The sequence below is a fragment of the Crassostrea angulata genome, chromosome 2, assembly GCF_025612915.1.
Source record: "Crassostrea angulata isolate pt1a10 chromosome 2, ASM2561291v2, whole genome shotgun sequence".
NCBI lineage: Eukaryota > Metazoa > Mollusca > Bivalvia > Ostreida > Ostreidae > Magallana > Magallana angulata.
Genome location: NC_069112.1, coordinates 34,180,384 through 34,196,870, shown reverse-complemented (window position 1 = coordinate 34,196,870; position 16,487 = coordinate 34,180,384). Strand labels below are relative to the sequence as shown.

The following is a 16,487-nucleotide window of genomic DNA, read 5'->3' as shown; positions in this document are numbered from 1 at the left end:
GCCTTTGTCTGGAAACCAAAGGCCCTAAAAAATTTTAAAAGGGGAATAACTCGTTACCGGAAAGGGAATTCTATATTTTATGAATTGAGGAAGATAGTGTTTTGTAAAGTCCATTACCCCTGAAAATTTGAGCAAAAACTGTTCACAAATGAGCACGATATGAAGCCTCAAAGTTCGCGTCTAGGAAGAAAAAAAAGAAAAAAGAAAAATAAGAATAATCTTAACCAGCACAATAATAGAAAGGTCTTCCGTTGGAAACGGAAGACCTTAAATATCAGACTATACTTCAGCTAGGCGTCTTACATTAATTAGTAGCGCAGCAGGATCGCCTAGAGAACACGGCCGCCCGGTGTGACAGGGGTTTAAGGGACGTGCATAATTTTAACAACTATACTTGTATTCTAAATATTTATAATCCCATAGGATTAATTGTTACATCATGGCATGCGGCGGAAATTCCTGCTTTTATGGATTTGGATTGTCCCTGCTCATTCTAGGATTTGTAATTGATGTAATCGGAGTAGCCTCTCCATACTGGATTTTAGGTGAAGCTGGCGGGGAAAAGGCATATGTAGGATTGTGGCAGATATGCAGTTCCGGATCAATTGACACTCATTCAGTTACCGAATGTATCGACGTTGCTGAGGTCCCAGGTACAATTACTAAAACAATTTAAAGTTCTGAAGATTGCTTATTACAGATCTCGATAAAAGTTTTAAAAAAATGGGTTTTTTGTCATTTAATTCTTTTCAAGATTGGTTAAAAGCCGTGCGAGGTTTTGGAATACTGGGAATTATCCTCCTGCTGATCGCCGTCTTGGGTGCGTTTTTCAGAATTTGTCTGAAGGAAAGAGCATGGGTACTGGTCCTTGCCATTGTGCTGTCCTTTATGGCAGGTAATTATAAAATATAAATCAATTATATGTTTTTAGTGAAAATCGTTTTTTCGTGCAATTAATTAGTTTGAATTTGAATGTTTAAAATACAATCAATACTGATGAAAGGTCAATAATTTCGTTTAATTAGCCATTTGCATTGTGATATCTGTATCGGTCTTCGGAGAAAAATTCCACGAGATCGTCAAAGACAGCAGTATCTTCACCTTTCACTTTGCCTTCGTTTTCTGCATTCTTTCAACCATCATTACGGGAATCGCTGGAATATTCCTGATAGTTGAAGTCGCAAAAAGATCTTCCTACACTTCAATAAACGGACGATAAAACAGTTCCTTATTGACATGACACAAAAACATTAGATTTACTCGTGAAAGAGTAAATAATACATTTTTTCTAGTATACTAATTGTTATTACAAAAATTATATGAAATAATTTTGCAGTACAAAACAAAAGTTTTCAGTTTAAATATGACTTCCAATGTACATGCTCATGATATATCATATAATAAAATGTATAACTAACGGTTCGATCAATGTTTCTTATTTTTCTGATAAAGCAGATAAGAGAGAGATAGAGATAAAGAAACAGGGAAGAGATAGACGGGTATTCACTATAGCCTTTAGATGGCCCTGTCAGGGAGTCCCATATTTGCATTTTCAGCTTTATCATGAAGTCTTAACCTTATTTTGAGACTCCTCTTACTGTTACCCCTTGGACTTTTTGCTGTTTAATAAAAACATCAATTCATTTAAAGGGTGGGGCAAGAGTCAAAGGATTCTCGAATTATACTTATCTAGATCTAGGGGCAAAACTTGTAATTGTTTTTTTTTAAATAGACCTGCAGGGCTTTACTGGTCAATCTTATAGTATTCAGAATTCTGACTACTAATGCAACTTTTTTTTTCATTATTAGTGGTCACTGTTTCTTAAGTTATTCGATGTATAACGACCACATTTTGTACCTTATAAATGAATGGTGCTTTATTTTTATCCATGATATCATTTTGAAGGTGTTATAGAGTAAAAATACTCAACCAAAGGAATTTTCAGAATTTTGATTATGGTCCAACTAATTACACCTTTAATTTTTCATTGAAGTCTATTGGCAACGTATGTTTTATTAAAATATTGTATAAAGTAACTTAAAATTCGTAAAACTCTCCTGGTTAATAAATGCATTAACATTTTCTTTATCAAAATATGAAATAAAACAACGAATCATTTACCGCAGATGTTTTGACGAAATTAATTTTTTTAAGGGGAGATAACTCTTTAAAAAAATTAAGGTGCAAAATGACCGGCTCTTTATATGTTGTCTGTCGTGTGAATTTGGTTCATTTTACCCTCATAGTTATCAGTTTAAAATGATTTAAAATTGTTCAATCCATTTGTATTCCTTCATTATTCATGGAAAACCTTAAGCGATTGCCACATAACACACTTTATTCCCATAAAAAGTCTGCGTTGTTAGGCAGTAGCTCGGTTGTCGTAGACTATACCAACAAACGACTGATTTTCTGTTCATTTAAATAAGGTACAAATGTATGGTAATAATATTGTTGAATTTTTACTAATCACACTGGTAGTATAGCCTGAATAAATCGACCTAATTCTAACCACCATAATCTTCACTTAAAAATGAGGACATTTTGCCAATGAACTACGGATTGCCTGCACCAGAGCAACAGCTTACATGTACACCTTTTCTTTGGTATATTTTAGGTTTTCTTTTGTACAGGTGTGAGATGATGTCTTTAAACTATAACTGAATTTACCTGATCTGTAATTAATGTGAAATTCATTAAAAACTTACTTTCATTTTCGATAAACCAGTCAAGAAAAGCACATATAAGTGTAAGGTGGTGGACACGGTTTCGCGGATCCTGGTCATTTGGTGTTTTATCAACATGTATACAATATAATATTGAATTACAACGTAGATTGAATATACATATACTTACCAAATACTTGTTTAAAGTATACATGTACACTGAGAAATGTTAATTAAATATTTATCCAATTCTTTTTTTTTCTTGGAATGGAAGCTATTAAGCTTAAATCGAAAACAAATTCCAGAACGGTGTAATGCGGACTGACTACATTGTAATTAACATCATGGTTGAAAACGAGGGCGTATTCATCATGCATCTGTTAGAAACCTTGAACCGGAGAACTGTGGTTAAAATGTATAAATATTAGGATAAACATAAGCATGGACTGGCGTTTTTTACGAAAAGGACTGTTCACTGGGATATGACTTGGTTGGTCATGTGATTAAATATTGTGAGGCCATACGGAATTAGATCACTTGAACAACCAAGTTCATACCCCGGTGAACTTTTTAGTATGCTGTTTAATAATAATATTTACCTTTTTGAGAATGGCAAATCCTTCTGAACTTATTTAAAAACTGCGTTTATATGTTTACGACACTCCAACCGTCAAATGATAAGCGCGTTCGTTAATCTTGGCGACGTCATTAAAAAGTTCACAAAGAATTGAATTGTTTCGTTATTCTATAGATTATTTTAAGGATATAGATTTGCAAATATAAATATATATTCAATAAACTTTTAGACCACTGACAGATTAGTAGTAAATATTGTATTTTAATTTATGACCCATGAACAAATAGATTTGACAGATCAATAGTATATATGAAATTGTAATAGGATTCGAGAAAAGAGCATATAAATACATTAAAAACATACGACTGGACGGAGAATTGAACCCGGGATCCCTGAAACTCTAGTCAGGATCTCTACCTATGAGCTTTCCAGGCTGATATTCACGGTACATAAAGCCCTAACTGCTACAAAATCTTATGAATATTCATAAATTATTTATGAACTAATATAATTATTAACTGTTCTTTACCTAAAATTTACATTTTTTTGTTTGTGTGGAGCTTCCATCTTAAAAGTATGGTCGGAAATTCTGTTGGAGTACGGTGATTAAACTGACGTGGATTGGTTTAAATATTTTCTGTTATTCTTTACTCATAGTTACGTTAACTGTAAAAGATTAAGCTATATTTTTTATTTAATTTAACTTGTGTTAAAACGCAGAGATACTTTATTTTTTTAACTAAATATATACGGTCCATTTTATTAATTAGAATTTGTATTAAACGTCAAATGTACCTGTTTATAACTGTTATACCTGTTAATAGCTGGTGTGAAATAAAGTAGTAGTCAAAAGCGTTTTCCCAATGATTCATCATAACAAATTTAAGTGCAAATATTATGCCAGTTTATTTAGCGAAATTCATTATTATATTAGCATATATGAACGATTCGTATACAGTTTAAGCGTATATGAAGATTTCGCGATCTGTTGTGTATTTTGATGGTCAATTCTGGTCGTATACAGCCCATAGTAGCAGATATGCAGCTATTATTAATATGAAGCAATCCTCCGGTGTAAATGTGCGATATCTGTCTCCTCTGAATTTTGGACTAGGTTTATTCTAAGTACTACGGGAAAAAATTGTTTGAAATTCGACTGCTTGTTTTGATTTTTTTGACTTAAGTCTCTTGCCGGCTTTAACTTTCACCTATGGGCAATATGCTAACCCTCAATTACCACAAAAAGTTGGGTTTTTTTTTAACCTTAACTAGATTTAAATCCCAAAGACTATCAAATGTCATTTGAACTGCATACGGTACTGATTTACTCCAAGTCGTAAATAAAATTACCGGAAATGTCTATCGTCAAGTCGTCCATAATTTTACTGTTTGATATGGTTATTTATTCAAATTAGACCTAGAAACATGGCTCAAGGTCACTGCACACAATTTACATAAAGGCACTCTCTGAACTAGGGGAGAAAGATAATGCTACAAACAAGAGATCTCAGACGGACGGACGGACGGACACTGGTCACTTTTGGGCGCCCGCAAAACTTAAAGGTTCTAAAGCGGTTTAGAGATTTTCAGCAACTCTTAGTTCTATCTGAAGCTTTCATGTGTATACATTTTTCTAATGTTGCAAACAAAAAAAGAAAAATTGAAAAGAAATACCACAACAAAAAACGCATATTTTATTTTACACTTTTTGTTATCATATAACGAATTCCGTGTGGATATAATTAAAACATTACTTGCATGTAATACATTAAAAATCTAATACCGTATATCCGGTAATTTTCGCAATGACCTAATTTTCGCTTTCTTCACAATCTCTTTTAAATCGCAAATCATTGAATTCGTATTATTATATCTTATATCATTTTCTTTAAGAAAAGTTTTAAATTGCTAAAAAGTAAATGACGCGAACAAAAACTGTTACAGATTTTACCCATTTTCGCATATTTTGTGACACGCGAAAAAAAACCCTCGGATATACGGTATATTTATTACACAAGTATCATCAACAACATACATGATCGTGTAGGTTTTAAAGAATGTTTACGCAAATAAGAAGAGATACAGTCAAAAATTGAAAACTTAGAAATTAATGTCCAAATAGGAGAACTTAAGAATAAATGTCCTGTTGTGAGAAATTATTGTCCAGTTCCGGGGAATAACAACAAAAGACAAGAATTCACTGACAGTCTCTCTACTGCGGTCTTCTTATTGTCACTCCGGAATTCTCCTTTTTTATGTTTGTCCATGTACTTGGAGATGATCTTTAACAGATGAACTGCATTGCCCATGTATTTGGATATGATCTGCATTCTTTCCACCCAGAATCAAGAACCAAATATCCGTTCTTGTCCAGAAACAGTATTAGTGGTCCGAGTTTGGAATTAAATTGTGTATTCTTCACCCCAAAATTATTAAAGTTATACAATAAAGCTATTCTGCATTACTGCCACAGACGTGCTCTATTAAGTTATTCTGAAATTAATGTGGTCTACTAAACTATTGTTTAATTATTTATTTCACAATGTTTAATGACCTATCAATCAATCACAAGAGATATACCCGAGTTTAAGAAAAATATTCATAAAGTGATTTAAAAGTGGTACACATCATTAACTTAGTAACAATCAAAATACCGATTCTATTTCGCCATACATCATGAAGGAATCTACAGATAACATTAACTAGCTTTAGGATTATTATGCCTTCGCTTGTTTTATCTACTGATCTAATACACTGACAATGTTAGCTTTTTTAAAAAGCTAAGAAAATCAGCCAGCGGAATATTCATTTTCAGATCTAAAGTGAACGCACTATCTGTATGTGAGGAAACCAGCGTGTAGAGATAAATCCTTTTTAAAGTAATCTACAGCAACTGTGCATGTTGTATTTTTAAATTTTAACTTTGCAGAGACTGTTCTTTGAAATATAAGTCCCTCGTCGAAAACCACTGTCATAAACTCTCGGACCCAAAACCGTAGCTGCAGACGATACCCGTGGAACGTCTTCCATTACGGAAGCGTGACTAGAGTCGCGCAGTTTGACCTAAAACTTATCAGTTTCATTACTTATTCGAATTTCTCAAACACTGACTGTCTATTATTCCTTCCCAGAATTCCAATTTACGCAAGCGCATTTGAAGTTTTGTCCTAACTTAACAGCCCGCGGGCTGACTAATTAATACAACGAAAATACAACGAAGTAGAGTGTAGACATCAATTGTGTTACAATATTGTTCTGCCGAGACATTTTTTCTTTGTTTTCGAAAGGAAAAGAACGGACAATTTGCTCTTTTCGTAAAATTTAATTTTTTTATGCTTGTTCTGTTCCGTTTAGTTTCTTACGCGATTACTATTCTTTGATTTCTTTAGCGAGAAACAATGAATCAATGAATAATTGGTATTAAATTAGAGACTGTCTAATTAGTCAGGTTATATAATAATATTTATCTATTTTTCTATCGTGGCATTGTTAGACTCATCATACATTAAACTATCTTTATCAAAAAGCATATCAGTTATCGTCGGAACATACTTTTAACTTCCTTTTTAAATTTTAAGTCTGTGAAGAAGTACACAAAGGGATTTAATGCCCCGTTAACCGTGGCAATGTCTGGAAAATATATGTTGAATAGGTCGCGATTCCAAGATATGTTGTCCTCAGGGTAAACAAACCTCGAGGCTGCTAAAACGGCATGGTACATGAACAATGCTTGAAAACTGATTATCAAGAGTGCAGTAATAATGCTAAAAGTGATTGTAACTCTAACAGCTTGATTCTCCTCACTTGAGGTTTTTGATCGCGATTTCAACGCGGCTTTCTTTCCATTTTTTAACTTGTTAATTGAACGCGGATTTGTAATAGCGCTCACTTGCATTGTCTCAACATCTTCGACAACTGTATCTTGGGTATTATCAGATGATGAAAAGGAGGTGGTGAATTTTTCCTTTTTGATTTCCTGAATATTCTTCCTCTTTTTTTTCATCGCAGACTGGCGCAAAACAACCACTCTGATTTTGCACTGTATAACAACAATCACAATCACTACAGACAAAACTAAGGCGTTCAGAATTCCAAAATGAATAACTGGAAGCAGATTTTGATCGTATGCCTTGATCATACAGCATCTCGTGGCGTTAAATCCCCCAATTGTCAGGCTTCTTGTACCAAAAATTATAAATATAGGTATATTCAAGATGGCCCCGGCAAAGATGGCGACAGCACAAATAACGCTTGACTGCTTAACTGTAAATTGAGACTTAAACGGAGTGCAAATTTTCTTGTATCGTTCGACAGCTATGAACAGTACCATGAAAATATTCCCCATGCCAATAGAATGCCCTACGTAATTCATGATGGGACAAAGGATGGATACGCCTCCAAAGAATACTACTCTTCGCCTGAATTGCTCCTTAATAACATGAAAGATTGCAATTGCCATGTCAAACGATGCCAAAAGCAGAACAAAGAGACGATAGTTAGATTCGCGGTCATATTTTCTACGAAATACGTGTAATACGACTGTATTACCGAAAATACAACAACAGTTTAAAACGATCGAAACAACAGTCAGGGGTACCCTCATCATTATGACTATTGATTCCTGGTCCATGTTGTTTCCCGTCTTGTTAAAGGTTAAATCTGTAACAGAGTAATTAAATTTGCTGTTGAAACAACGTGATATCCATTTTAAACTCCAAATATTATTGGCTTGCAACATTAAAATATATGGACGGCCTAACAGTTTGTTTTTTTGTAAATACGGTATAAATGAGTCGGGTATTCGAATAAATAAAATAGAAATATTCGACTTTACTTGGGAAAATACGCACATTTGTTGACCAAACAAAACAACAACAAACAACCAACCAGCCCCAACAGAAAAATCTATAGAAGAATCGAAATATAAAAAATAAATCAAATTATATCGTTATTATAAACAGGAAAAATTTGTATATTAGATCTCATTAAGGCAATAATATTGTCCAGAGGGCCAAGAGCTAATGTGTGCTGATGGCTTATCTACAATGTTAAGGGGTATGTACTTTATTTTCGCTATATACTTACATCAAACTTTAAACCTCTGTTTTAATGTGTGTATGGGGGGGGGGGGGAGCAATATGTTAGAAAGCTTAAATCTTAATATTGTCATTCATTACAGCACTGGAAGCTATACTAAAAAAAAAATACGACATTTTGCAAATTAACTGCCATATGCATACACAAGAGAAACTGCTTACACCTTTAGCATTCTAATACGTGTGAGATTTTCGTAAGAGATGATTGGATTTTAACTGAAAAGTAATTATTGTGAAATTAAATAAAACCTATTTTCATTTTCTAAAAACAAGCCCGTAATTGCAAAATTGATAATAAGGTGGTCGACACGCTTTGGCGGACGTAAGTCATGGGTAGTTTGCATAAAAATATATACATGTACTTGCAATGAAACTATATTGAATGATTACGTAAACATATATTCATATGAATATATTTACCTGAAATACATACATGTAGAAGCGAACGTAGAAGTTAAGAATTGACAAATGTTGATAATAAAATGAGCTGATTTGTATTATTAATGGCCAATTTTAGTTTCGCAAAGCTCGCTCTCTGGTGAGTGAATGGGATAGAATTTTCTGGAATGGGGTAACAAAGAACGCGGGTTGACTAATTAACGAAAAATTGTAGGACGAGTACATCATTCACTTCGGGCAGATACATTGGATCAGCCCCCGATTATAGACGTTGTTACTCAGGGTTTGAGTTATCAAAGTCGGATTGTTATATAGTTCAATATCATGAGTAAAATTTATTCTAAAATCCAAAATATTTTATGAAATGAATTATTATTGACAAAACATTCAAAATTTTTACTTTATTATGGAATTGGGCCACAAACAGTTTGACTTTTAGCAAAACCGAGAAAATTCGAACTAATTTTTTCAAATTTTGTTTTTCACTGAAATATTTTTGTTACAGTCCCTGAAAAGTTCTACTTTCCCACTTGAACGTTGAGAGCACGCTGAACGGAATTTGGTGAACGCTAATGAACGGTGGACGATGAGCGAACGCAGAGCGCAAAGTGAACGGTAAACGATATGTGAACGCTTTGTAAACGCAAGATGAACGAATTATTCGGAGAGCCTCGGGGGTTATCCTTACAATGTTTTTCGTCGGTAATCAGGACAAAAAGCGAATGAACTAATGAACATGTACATTTCTCATACATGTATCGTGAAAGTTGACAAAACAATCCTATCCTATCCGATATCCTACAAATATTTATCCTATTCTATTTCACAGGATAAATCTCTGCCATTCAGTCAACTGAATGATAACTGAATGGTCTGGAAAGGTGACTGAATGGCACACATATGCCATTCAGTCACATTTCAGTCACCTTTCAATTGACTGAATGGCAGAGATTCATCCTGTGTTTTATATAATACCATTTATGTTTAGGAATAACAGTTAAATAAAACCAACTTTAAGACAATGATATTTTCAACAAATAATCGAGGTATGAAATAATAAAAACATCTTATAAATACCTAAAACCGAAAATCTTTCGAAGAGGTAACTTAAATACCTGTGCATCGGAAATATTAAATCGTACGCGGGGCGTACACAATTACGTAAATAAACAAATTAGCGATTTAATTTTTGTTTTCATTAAATAAATGTATTATAACAAAATTAAAAAAAAAGATTACGAACTTTTATTTATTGTTTAAACAAACATTCACATCAATTTTTTCCCTTATCATATAATAATTCAATGAGTTTATCGGTAATCGGCTGATTCGTTCGGCGAAATATGTAAACACTATTCTGAAAATTATAATTACTTAATAAATCATTTAAAAGGCATCACATTTATTGATAGAGTATTTGTACTTGTTGTTAATCTATACATTTACACGCATACATAGAAAGTTTTGATTTCTTAATTTGATATGTTCAGTTTATTGCCGAGCATGGATACGTTTGTGATCGGACATGAAAGGAATTATATGAATCGTGAAAAGTACACAAATACAATACCCGTTTAATTTGATATGTTCAGTTTATTGCCGAGCATGGATACGTTTGTGATCGGACATGAAAGGAATTATATGAATCGTGAAAAGTACACAAATACAATGCCCGTTTCTTATTTTTCATTTCTATTTTTATATGTGTCGAATCGTTTGTTGATTAAATTCTTTTTTTTAAAACGACTGAAGTCTTTAAATGTATCAATAAATATTGTTTGTGTACTAATTTATCGCTGTATGAAGTCATAAAAAACAACGAAAATACGGACCTGCTCTAGAATGTATACTTTAAATTCTTCGTATTAAATTCTTATTAAACTGATGTTTTATGAGTGATATAAGATTCCTCCAACCTTTAATTTTTTGATGTGAATCGCAAAGACCGATCCTTTCATTTTGGAGTTCCGAATGAAAATGAAAGAAAACAGACTGAACGAGAAGTAAACGCAGAACGAACGATGAACGTTTTGTGAACGAAGAGCGCGAGCGGAGCGGAGAGCGCAAGTGAACGCACGGTAAGCGCATGGTAAATGCACGAAAAAATGGGAAAGTAGGACGTTTCAGGGACTGTTGTACTGTAATATTCAAAGTTAAGATTCTATTTGCTAGTCAACATAATATTTTTTCTGTTGGTTTAATCTCACTTTTTCATTTAGATAATTGTATGGCACACACTACAAAATATTGAATAATGCCTAAAAACAATAAAGACACCATATCTCTAAATTTTGATCATTGACCTAACATAAATTAAATGCAAGCAGAGTAAGGTCAATATACTTAGTTTTATACTATAAAAATTAAGTATTATCATCATTCACTTTTTTGTTAATTTGAATAAAAAATGGGTAGGGATTTGAAAACTGATAGAGGAAATTCGGACTGGAATATTTTTAAAAATTGTGAATGAAAACTTAATGCTTTGTATCTATTTCGTGTTACTGTCATTCTTAAACTGTATTTCATTTTTTAAAAAGAAGCAATTTGTAATATTTTCACAAGTAAGAAAATCTCAATCATAGTCTAAAATTTCTAGGGATGTTTCTTAAATTTTCAAAAAATGTTCAATGGCCATCAACTCAAAAAGTAGGCATATTTCTTTTAAAATGAAAAATAACTCTAACATGAAAGGACTATGACACACAATAGATGTTTTTTTTTCATTATCATCAGTGGAATTTTTTTCCATTCTGAGTAAACGAATACCTTAATACAATAAGTACAAAAACTCATATTGACACAAGCGTTAAAACATAAATGTGTATGAATCATCATTGGTTGTTTACATAAAAAAACTCACCACAAAGAATAACAAAGAATAATCATTTGGTTGTACTAATTTTTATGGTCAATTTTAATTTATTTTCAGCAACACGTTTTGAAGTTTAACATTTCACTATCAATATTAAGTTCGTTACTGTAAGCACTTCTAACGGTAGTTGTATAACCATTGCCACAGTATGAAGTAATGGAGAACACAAAGATTTGTACAGTATTCTAATACAAAGTTCAATTCATCATTATTCTCTTGGAGATTATGTATTAGTACAACCAACTTATTTTTTTCTTTCTTTGAGGTGTGTTTTTGATGTATAAACAACACTGATGATTAAAACAACAATTATATTTTTATGGCCCATTTGACGCTTGCGTTAATATGTTTTCTTGTTACTACCATTGAATACACATTTTATTTCACAACCGGAGTTATTCTTGAAGCGCAAGTCAAACAGGACTAATTAATTTTGTTTCCACACATGAAGTGGAAATATTTAGTGCAGATGAATTCTTAATACAATTACCTTCTGATGCCGTCTCCTTACATGCCCCCTACGTTTTAGCACACATGTGTAAATTTACTCGAAGAAAAAATACGTAAATTCACGTGCAAATCTTTAGATTCTCTGAATATTTTTTGTAAAATCATGCAAACAATTTTATAATGATGAAGTGTGCCAAATCTAGTTGAAGCTTCCCAGGTGATCGTGACAAAAAATTCAAACACAGACGGACGAATGGATAGACAAACGCCGGACAGAAAGTGATCATAAAAGCTCAGTTGAGCTTTTAGCTCATGTAAGCTTTAACTAATCATTCTTGGTCTGATTATAATAGTGTTATGAGTAAACTTAAAGCAATATGAGCTGTATTTCTCTGAATATTATTATACTGCAGACATACTTAAAAACTATAAAAATAAACTTGCATATATGAGTTACGAGAAAACTTGGTTCCCCGGGCTACAGTTAATAGAAATTAATTTAAATTACTCACCAATAGTCTATGAACGAATCTTGATGCATAAAAATCAAATCTGTAGGTAAAACGTATGGAGAGGTTTCTTCATAAAACGAGGTCTAGGAATGGCTATTGGGAAAGACAGAATTAATCTTATACTGTATGAGCGACATGTACGTAGGCGGTCTTGGGCGCTGCTTGTTATATTGATAGTCAGTACTATCGTTTTATACTTACCTTTGCTTCTGATGAGTGAAAAAATGATTGTTCTGACACACACATCAAACCTAACAATGAGATGTCTGCATTGCATACGAGCAAAAGCACCAAATATACATGAATCATTACTCAGCGATTAAGTTTACAATAATGTCTAATTAAAATACAATTTTGTTGTGTTTAAAACATTACAAATTTAATTAGAATACAAGTTGCATGTTAATAATGAATTTGCCTGTTGTGTTATATTTAATTTGCGCAAAAGAGTATTGTGTTAACTTTGTTAGCGCAACGACGTCTGCCTTTTTCTATTTGCCCGACAGCGTGTTATGCATTTGTTGTGTTAGCACGGCGACTAAGTTTACATGCTAGTGTTCTTCCAAGATCCCTTACATATTTGATTTACGACAGCCAGTCCAGATTTTATCAATTTATGCACGTATTGATTAAAATTGGTATGTCTTTAGTTAAAGTCTGTGCCCATCTGTTTCTCTTATAATTAGAAATATGGTTGCATTCAAAACAGCGCTCTTTTGAAGACAAAGTCTTATTGACAACTCAAAATAGATAACCTGAAAACATACATATCCAATATACGATCACGAATAATCAGCAGACATTTTTTTTAATAAATCTTCTTTCTAAAAAGTCACTGAGTAGGATGAATACCTCTGAATAAAGCCTGAATAGATTGATGTCGCGTTTAATTACATACACTGACAAATGCAGCATACCATTTTTGAGTCGTATAGGGAAACTGACAGCCACATCGTAGTTATTAAATTACAAAATGTTACGCAGAAATATTGAAACACTGTAGTTTAATCAAATGCTGATCGTATTTGACTTAATTCAAAATTGTACCTTCCATAATTATGATGCTTATTTTTATAAGCAAAGGAAAATCATGATAGTCAATTAACGACCGCCGAAATCATGTTGATTAATATTCCTTTAACGAGATTTGTGAATATAATGTGAAAAAACCCTCTTGCGGATTTAATTAAATAAGCAACCATTGTAAACACGAAGATTTACTTAATTGGTTGCTTTTAGCCTTTGGGCGTACATGTACAATGAACTATTGTTATAACGTAACAAAGAAAAGAAACTACTCCGTATGTCCTGCTATTTAATATCAAATTAAGGAAATACAAGTTCTTGTCCTCAAAATAACCTGAACATGAACATTAAATGGGAATGGATCAAAGTTCTTATATATCGTTAATGATATAAGCATGTACATTGTATTGACTAGATCTGTTCTCCAATAGCATTATTATTATAGCATGAAGATATTTCTTCGGTGAGTTCTATCGTTATTGCTGCATCAAACAAAATTGGTAGTATCATTTCTCGTCATTACTTTGCAATTTAAAGCAATTTTCTTTCTAACCTCAAGAAACTGCTCTCTTTCTCTCTCCCTATCTCTAAGTCTAAATCTCTCTCTTTCTCTCATATCTTGCTGACTGGCATTCAATTACGATTCTAACCGAAGTAATAAAGCTGTGGTTATTTTAAAGATAGAAACTAAGACACCTGACTATGTCCAAAAAAATAAAGGCATATGCATAAACACATATCTACGAAAGACAGAATACGTTCTCTTTCTCTAGAAATACCAACCATAGTTTCTAATTAATTTTGCAAGGTCATCTCTATATATTTTTAAGCTCACTAGAAAAATCATCGCTACATGCAGTTGACTTTGTTATCTTTTTTTAATTCTGCATAGGTCCTTTGAATAACGAAAGAAAAAAATTACTATAAATTCATCGTTTTGGATAATTTTAAAATTATTTATTTTTGCGAAATTGCTTCTACACTTTTACCGATAAACTTTTCGTTAAAGTTTTTTTTCTTTTCATTGTCCTATTGTATGATCACATAATGATTTATCCTTTTGTATGTGTTTGATGTTTGTTTCTGTGAAATGTTTTCGTTTCTTAACTGCAATATATTTTACACTTTGATTTAACAAATTGGCATAAACGTTCTCATTTCTGTTAATTTAGTTTTATTATTAAAAATGATCTGGCAATTATTCATTTTCCTGGTTTTGCTTTTTGCATTTTTTTAGGGGGGGGGGGGGGGTGGTGTTAAATTGGAATTTTTACCTTCTTTACTTTGATGTTCACAATGCCAATGACTTTTCTCTAATTTGCACTTGAATTGTTTCCAGAAATAATTGGTCGTAATCAAGGTACATTGTCCAACTTTTAAGAACGGAAATTAATTCCCTGTTCTAGACTTAAACTTCCAACTCGTACTTAAACCTCGAAAATCTTCTCTTTGATACGCTGAACATATCTTTATAACCCAGTAGACTTCTTAAATGCATTTGTTCTTAAGGATTTACATATCTGGTGAATGATCAGATCGATTTGTGTGTCCAACCTATAAAAGATAAAACAAGCAAAAGAATCAAAAGAGAAAGAGCATCAACGATTTAATAGGATTGTTTCTGTAAGGTATGAAATCAATCAGATTAAAAACTATCCATTACAATTAATCTTCTTTATGCGAATTTAGGATTATTTTCCTGTTTTCCATTAAAGCTAACTCCCGATTGAAACTTATCTTATAGTAAATTGAAAAATCCAGCTTTTTAAACTTAATGTGTATATATCAATTGGAGTAAATGTCCTCAAGTTTTTTTTTTTAAGTTTTGAATAAAACTATAGGACATCTTGCAATAAGGCCTTTAATGTAAATGAGATTTAAAAAGAAAGGATAATGTATTTCCACTTTAACGTAAATGTTAAATTAAAAATTGTTAATAAATGTTATCTTTTTAATTCCTAAAATCCTGTCTTTTTTCTTATTTTGTAAAACGTGAATCTGATATATCAAAAATATTTTGCTACATGTAAAAACATAATAAATATGGAACCAAGTACTTTAAGGTCTGACCTAATATCCGATCATGATTTGAACGACCTTGTGAATTTACAGTCTGAGGATGCTTACAAACAAATTACAATTTTCTAGCCATCTGGTTTTTGAGAATTTTTTTTTTTAAATTTATTTAGGTTTTGTTGAAATTAGCCTGGAAAAGAAGATGAAAATAATAAAACTTTATAACAACAACGAAGACAATTTGAGCCTTCGGTTCAGGTGAGCTAAAATATGATTTAAAAAAATACGTAAATTTATCGGATCCAAATTAGTTCAGGTGAGCTAAAACATGATTTTTAAAAAATACGTAAATTCATCAGAACCAAATTATATCTGGCTACTAAATCCGAACGAACGACCGGAATAGCATGTAGAGTGAAGAGTCATACATATTAATGACCTTAGCTGACAACACATACTGGGATTTACAATTTCACATTGGTGAAGATAATGATCTCCGTATCAATGGAGAAAAAAAACAATTAAAAACGGTTATACGATATCAAATTTTCATGAATTGACAAAAAGGGATAAAATTGAACAGCTGTTTACCGGCCCTGCTCGTATCAAGTAACAATTAACTAGGTCAATCCACAGTACATGTGCACAACGTATATACTCATATTACTGACGTACGCACATAACGGAAAAAAGGGTTACATAAATATCTATTTGCTAATTACGGGCCGCCAGAAGGCGGTCCGTTATTTGATATACATTTAGATATTGTAACTGCGTTTCTGCGGGATAGGTTTTTTTTAATAGAATTAATATTATGCATATCTTTTAATGAATTAAATGTAAATTTGCATGTAGAAATATGTTTTATT

At 32.3% G+C, this 16,487-nt stretch overlaps 2 protein-coding genes across 2 annotated transcripts; one reads left to right on the top strand and one right to left on the bottom strand.

The window, feature by feature from the left end:
- The first annotated feature begins 388 nt into the window (after positions 1-388).
- On the top strand, positions 389-1,429 carry LOC128173506 (uncharacterized). The gene is made up of 3 exons (XM_052839208.1): positions 389-653; positions 755-895; positions 1,026-1,429. Exons 1-3 carry the CDS (start codon positions 440-442, stop codon positions 1,217-1,219), a joined length of 549 nt encoding a protein of 182 aa, XP_052695168.1. The 5' UTR covers positions 389-439; the 3' UTR covers positions 1,220-1,429.
- Positions 1,430-4,929: 3,500 nt separating this feature from the next.
- LOC128172869 (octopressin receptor-like) lies at positions 4,930-12,654 on the bottom strand. The gene is made up of 2 exons (XM_052838578.1): positions 12,577-12,654; positions 4,930-7,903 (listed from the first exon to the last, which is right to left on the bottom strand). Exon 2 carries the CDS (start codon positions 7,872-7,874, stop codon positions 6,780-6,782), a length of 1,095 nt encoding a protein of 364 aa, XP_052694538.1. The 5' UTR covers positions 7,875-7,903; positions 12,577-12,654; the 3' UTR covers positions 4,930-6,779.
- Positions 12,655-16,487: the final 3,833 nt, after the last annotated feature.

Coding starts and splice junctions, on each gene's coding strand:
- LOC128172869 (XM_052838578.1), bottom strand. CDS start 7,874: ATGGACCAGGAATCAATAGTCATAATGATGAGGGTACCCCTGACTGTT.
- LOC128173506 (XM_052839208.1), top strand. CDS start 440: ATGGCATGCGGCGGAAATTCCTGCTTTTATGGATTTGGATTGTCCCTG. Junction 654..754: donor CGACGTTGCTGAGGTCCCAG/GTACAATTACTA, acceptor ATTCTTTTCAAG/ATTGGTTAAAAGCCGTGCGA. Junction 896..1,025: donor TGTGCTGTCCTTTATGGCAG/GTAATTATAAAA, acceptor TCGTTTAATTAG/CCATTTGCATTGTGATATCT.